The 6,578-nt window shown below is 38.2% G+C and overlaps 1 protein-coding gene across 1 annotated transcript; it reads right to left on the bottom strand.

Annotated features, from left to right (window-relative positions):
- Positions 1–526: 526 nt before the first annotated feature.
- Positions 527–6,575, bottom strand: LOC103701312. Its single transcript, XM_008783329.4, has 5 exons — positions 5,502–6,575; positions 4,539–5,003; positions 4,015–4,392; positions 3,859–3,926; positions 527–1,049 (listed from the first exon to the last, which is right to left on the bottom strand). Exons 1-5 carry the CDS (start codon positions 6,123–6,125, stop codon positions 839–841), a joined length of 1,746 nt encoding a protein of 581 aa, XP_008781551.2. The 5' UTR covers positions 6,126–6,575; the 3' UTR covers positions 527–838.
- Positions 6,576–6,578: the final 3 nt, after the last annotated feature.

Raw genomic sequence — 6,578 nt, 5'->3', positions numbered from 1 at the left:
AAATGCTAATAATATATAATATGATTTTCTATACGATATCATCAAGTGAAAAAGATTTGCTATTTTAAATTTTGTCAAATTTTATAATCTGTATATCCTTAAATATCCTGAGTTCCTTAGCACCCCCCTCAACTACCCCCTCCCCAACCAACAAAAGAGAGAAAAAAGAAACCATCTCTTATCCTTGTTGAACTCCATTCGTTGAACAAAAAAACCTCCATCAATCTCTTATCCACCGCCGCAACTAACTAGACTTAGAACTTTAAAATAAAATATACTCTTTGTCTAATCCATACGTTCTCTCTCTTAATCTGAATTCTCTCAACTTTTTTATATGCGGCACACGATATTAAAAGTTAGTAAGGAGACCAATCAGATAAACGATAAACGGATCGATTAGTTTCTTACTCTAGACACGGGTATATAGAATTTTTGCCAGACAAAACAGGGGGTGGGCTTGTCCCTTCCTCCCCCCTTCCCTTTTTTTTAAGCAAAAAAAAAAAAACAGGCGAACGACGAGGCAAGCTACCACCAAGTCTAATGGGCCCATTACAAGCAAAAGCCACTAGACTCGAGCAGTCGGCCCAAAATCAAACCAACTGCAGAAAATCCACTTAGAAGATGCAACCCGTGGACCAAAACGGTTCATTCCAATATACAAGTGCGCACGTTAGTACAGTATCATGCATATGCAGGAGCTTCTTCTTACAAAGCTTGCTCTATATGGGTCAAACAGTGAGTTCCACTCCGTCAAAGCCCAGTAAACTTGGCAGCCTTCATCTCAACGGAAGTACGAGCAAGTCAGTAGCAAAACTTGGCAGAACTTGTGACACGGGAGTTAACTCGACGTGAACGACATGGCTCTCCTGAGATCAAGAGATTTCAGAGCTGACTCCGAAAAATGGCCACCTCCGGGAACCCACAAACCACCTTCACGGGGAGGCAGTATCTGCTGAGCCGTATTCTTCCCATCGGACCCAGCTTCAGGAGGTGTCTCTGCTTTCTTTCGTTTCACAAACTCAAAGAATTCAGCAACCTGGTGTGCATACCTTTAACAACAATGATTGAGATACATCAGTGCAAATGATTGAGATACATCAGAGTATCGATTGGCCATCAGCATCTGAAGTAGATTATAAGCAAAATGCCATATTATAACAAGAAATAACACATTATTCATCCTGTAAGGCACCTGAAATCAAGTAAATTATTAGGACACTAGGTCCAAGCTTTTATTTGGTGCCAAGTGTCCAATTTACCCAAGCTACTCAAGCCAAATCAAATGAAAATTCAAATTGCACACCTTTCATGGCGTAATTTTTTTAGCATGATTCCATAAAGTTGATGATTCATCCCTGGGACATGCCCGTTGACAATTTGCTTCCAGGCGCAAGTTGGCCCTATCAGCTGACATATCCAAAACTTCACATAATCATTAATGCCAGACTAAACAGCCAGACAGATCAGGCTTTATACCGCAAGCCATCTTATTAGGGCATGAAAGCCAACGCTTACAACTCTCTTTAGATAACAGTAACTGCTTTAAAATCATAATCTGCAAGACTATCGACTACCAACAAAAAGCACAAGTTCCTTTATAGTCACTTGCAGACATTTTGTCCCAAACTTATGTCCCTCTGTGGAGGGCGTCTTGAACCTTAACTATACGCTTGATATCACCATCTCGATCCTCATGGCAACTTCAAAATTTCATTGCACCCATTTGATGTAGTTATACCATTATTCCATCTGATTGCTTACCATTTCTACTATTCTCAAGTTATGGTCCAACCTTTTAATCCTGTATTCCAATCCATATATCCTATCTTGTTATTTTTTAATAATATATTAAACTAAAGCCCAATTGGCAAGCAGCAAATGCACACGGCTTGGTTGCCTAATCTGTGCCTCGGATGCTGCATCCCAGTTACAAGCAGGACTATCAGGTGTTTGGTTGCCTACAGCTGAATCAAATGCAGGCAATTGGGTTGCACACAAGGCCCTTTTGCTGCATCCAGCGATGCATAAAACATGGCTGCATCTCCAGATGCAAGCTCTAGATGCAGCTTTAAAGGGCTATCACCCCCTCCCTTTCCCTCCAATAATCCTGTGATAGTAAAACTGTTATGATTGTAATAAAAAAAATCATATTATTATAATTCTTATTATAATAGTTCTTATATGATAAAAATATTATTTAATATCATATTATCATATGGTAATATATATGTTACAAAATTATAATATAGTAATATAGTATAATTTTAAGATGCTAATAATTATTATACCAATACTGATGAATAATTAAAACAAAATAATACATAATTATATGAATTGATATTGTTATAATATTCATTATACTATATAATATACTATACTATTATACTATACTTATGTCATATTATGTTTTTTATAATATTTTATACTGCATCATATTATATTATATCATGTTATGTCACATTATGCTTTGTTATATTATATTAAATTATATTATAAGATATTATATTATTAAACTATATCATTATATTATGTTATATATCACAATCATATCTTATAGTATAATATTACATATTACATTATATCACAATCATATTACAATATAATATTGTAATAATTATCTAATATGATAATATGATATAATAACATCACTGGAGGAAATCTTATCATGTCAGTTACATGGTGATCATACTCTATCCATATTAAACAACCGAACATAGGAACTGCAAGTGTAGTTTCCATATGTAAGCAAGCTAAATAGACACTTGCAAATACAAATGCAGCATTTCTAGTTGCAACTACGTCTACAAATACAAGCATCTACAAGTGAGGCAACCAAACAGCCCCTAGGTGCATCCATACTTCAGCCAACATACTTACATGTTGACATTCCACATCTCTTCTATCTTCATCTTAATGCATGTACCGCTTTTATTATCAAGAAATCCTATTTATAAAGCATTCCCCACTCTTATGATTATCTTATAACTTCTCAGTGACACCAACTAGCAATCAGAAATTAAGCCACAAAATACAAGTGCAAGTTCAACTCTTCAATATTATAATTATATTGATGGCATGCCCCCAACCAACAGCAAGATAATAAAAGCAATGCTTGACTATCACAAATGCACTAGGGGTGCGTGTAGACATGCTATCTATTGTATTTCATGATTTGATATCATGCTTTAAATTAGAAGTCATGGTTCCACGATGCCAGATGTTTGGTTGTGCAATGAAATTTCAAAAAATCAAAAAAGCATAATCATGAGCCATATCATCCATTTGAAAAGAATCAAACAATGTATATGAATCTGTGAAGAATAAAAAAAAACAACCACAGCAATATCTTTGCCAATCAAGACAGATTTAAGAGATACTCTCAACTATTTGATACTCACATCTTACATCCTAAGACTCTATATTACTTAATTACACGAAGGTGCTAATACACACATCCAAGACATTTTAATCCTCAAAATAAAATTATCAGTAACTAAAACCCATTAGGAAAAAGAGTTAATTAGGCAGATTAACTATTAGTTTACCACCAATTGAGCAAACCACTACTGCTGGGTTTTTATTTATGGTTCAATGATACATAAAGCAAAGTCACTACTACCATTTCCATACAATGCAGCTTTTTATCATTTAAATAATCTTCAACAACCAAAAAAATCAAATAAAAAAACTATGGACAAAGAAAAGGTGAACAAGAGATATGTAACAGTAGCAACAACAAACAACGCACTTAAAAGCAAGATAAAGAATATCAGAGTCGGAATTAAGTAGTTGTTTGAGATACATTTGGCTTTTGCAATACATGAGTAGAAAGGCTGAGAAAGATAATTGCAAACTTACTGCCTTTTTGCTTCAATATCTTTGCTAAAGTCAATGTTGGGCTCACAATCCAACACCAGAGCAGGAACCTGATGATGGACCAAATAACTCAAAGATAAGCTCAATAGAGAATTTGATAGTAAAGGTTTTGGAAAAATTATCTCTTCACAAAGTTACCTTCTGAATACTTGAATGCATATGGTTGCCTTCTAAATAGAATACACGGTCTCTTATATCAGGATGTAAGGAGCTGTCCACATGCATGGGTAACCGACTAACTGACAGTACAGCATGATTTTCACTTTGAAAGGGAAATAGCCAGCTCTCATGTTTTTCATGCAAGTCCCTCAGATAATCAAGGGTAACACCACCTTCCTCCGCCCTCTGACGTAGCATCATTCTCTTGTGACAAGTATCAGGGCTAGCTCTAAGATAAATGAATCCATCAGGGATAAGTCCCGGCAGACATGATACAACAGGATCGAACCATGAGTTATAGATGCTAATTTCCATTTCATTCATCCATTTGGCTTCATGAACAGATCGGACAAAAACCTGTCATTTATGTTCCAATCTTTGAAGAGTTCAATAACAGCTAAACTGAAAGTGAAGCAGATTAAAGACAGTAAGACAATTTTACTCATAGCTGTATTCGATTTGAAAAAATAAATTAATTTGGGGACCAAGAAAGAGATGCATACCATCTGATCACTGAAAACACTCCTTTCCATGAGTCTTAGGGGTTTGATTCCAGCAGCGGATTCTCTTTCCTGCATGACCCTTGTTACAAACACATAATTTTGAAAGGTGTAGGCATACCTCTGTGGCTCAGCATAGAAAGCATCCAGTATATTGAAGTGGTCAGGACCAACATCCTGCCACTTCGAGATAGGCTCTGGTACAATTTCCACGAGATCACGCAATTCAAGTGTTTCGTTAGCTATTCTTTGCAGGAAAGTGGTCTTTCCCACGCTAATGTTTCCCTCAACACAAAAAGTCAGCCTTTTCTTCTGCGTAGGCTTAACCTCAGAGTTAGGGCTTTCCTCCAACTCTTCATCCACACTCTCCTTGATAAAAGAAGTTATACTCTCTGCATGGTTTTTATGGATAATACCTACCGAGCTACGCAAGAATTCAACCATCTTCTCACTGGACTTACCAAAGAACTGCATGTATAAAATGGAGAAGAAAAAATTAGTAAACACATTTTATAATTAATAGCATCATTCCAGTAAAAAGCAAACACAAGAACCAGATTCAGCTCGCACTTAAGATTTCAAAATAACATATAGCACAAATATGAGAGCCTTTCATATAGGTCTAGAACCAACTGGCCCTCCAAACCCATCTGATCTTTAGAAAAGAACAAAGGAATCAATAATAACTCAAGACCTTAACATGAAGAGAGTAATTCCATTATAAATGTATTTAAAGGGAGATAATATCATAATGGCTATTGACCGCTATTAAACTGAGGAAACAACAACACATGCTGGCAAGTAATGACCATACATACAACCAGATAAGTAACTCATATTTTTACATCATCCTACATAAAACTAAGCAGAACTATTTCAAATCCCCCCTCAATTCAAGCATGATTTAAGCAAGTTCAAGAAATTATGCAGATAAGTAAGTTTTTTCAAGCAATTTCATTAAATTACCTTGTCCCTGTAAAGCTGTTTAAGCTGGGAAACACCACTGAAACCCTTATCCACCAGCTTCCTAAGATTCCGAGGTCCGACCCCAGGAATCATCAAAAGCTCGAGATTCCCCACTGGCGTACCATCAGACCCTCCACCTCTCTGCCTCCCCACCACCACTCTGTTGTTCACCGCTCCAGACTGCTGCTGCTGCTGCTGCTGCTGTGGTTCTTGAGATTTCTTCTCTCCTTCCAAAACCTCCTCCTCCTCACGAGACCCATCCAAGACTCCGCCTTTCTCGCGATTCCTCAAACCTTCGGCCACTCTCAAGTCCCTCGCCCTCTCGCCATGCAACCAGGCGGCAGAGAACGGCTCCCGAGCCTGTCTCAAGAGCGGGGACCACGCGCGCTTCGACTGGAGGCCACTTTCGAGACCACGGCAGCAAGTAATCCGGGGGGCACTGAGCAGAAGGTTCAGTCGGGGAACGGCGGCGGCGGAGGAGGAGGGAGCGCGGATGTGGAAGATGGACATCGGAAACCTCAGCACGGGAACGGAGGGGAGAGCAGGAGCGGCGTTCTTCTCAAGCCATCCGGTGGTGGAGAGGATGGGGGCGGGCCCGGCGGCTCCACGCCAGAGCTTCTGCATTGCTCGCTCCAGCGGCGGTAGCGTTCATGAAGAGGACGAGAGTTTCGAAGAGGAAGAAGAAGAGGAGAAGAAGACCAGGGTTTAGGGTTTTGGGGTATGGGTTAGGGTTTTGGTGCGGAGAGGGAGGGAGGGAAGGTATTCTTGAATCTTGTTGCCTTGTATATATATTGAAAATTGTTGACTAGTAGTCCGGTCTCTCGGACCATAACGTATGGGCCCCACAATAAGGAGGTAAAACTAAAACACGTGGCGTGCCGTTGTTTTTTAAAGACAAAGTAATAAAATTATAAGAAAAATTTGCTATTAATTTTTACAGGAAAAGACTGCATTTGTTATTTAATTCAAAAAATGTGTTTAGATTTTATTAGGACAGACGATCCGCATATATTAAGCATCGGTCAATTTCATTTACGGAAAAAGATGAAACAAAAGTATGGTCAATAAAAAAATAAA

The sequence above is a fragment of the Phoenix dactylifera genome, chromosome 14 (assembly GCF_009389715.1).
Source record: "Phoenix dactylifera cultivar Barhee BC4 chromosome 14, palm_55x_up_171113_PBpolish2nd_filt_p, whole genome shotgun sequence".
Lineage (NCBI taxonomy): Eukaryota > Viridiplantae > Streptophyta > Magnoliopsida > Arecales > Arecaceae > Phoenix > Phoenix dactylifera.
The sequence above is the reverse complement of the archived record's forward strand: the minus strand, read 5'-3'. Positions and strand labels throughout refer to the sequence as shown.

Coding starts and splice junctions, on each gene's coding strand:
- LOC103701312 (XM_008783329.4), bottom strand. CDS start 6,125: ATGCAGAAGCTCTGGCGTGGAGCCGCCGGGCCCGCCCCCATCCTCTCC. Junction 3,927..4,014: donor TGCATTCAAGTATTCAGAAG/GTAACTTTGTGA, acceptor GTCCATCATCAG/GTTCCTGCTCTGGTGTTGGA. Junction 1,050..3,858: donor GATATTGAAGCAAAAAGGCA/GTAAGTTTGCAA, acceptor TTGTTGTTAAAG/GTATGCACACCAGGTTGCTG.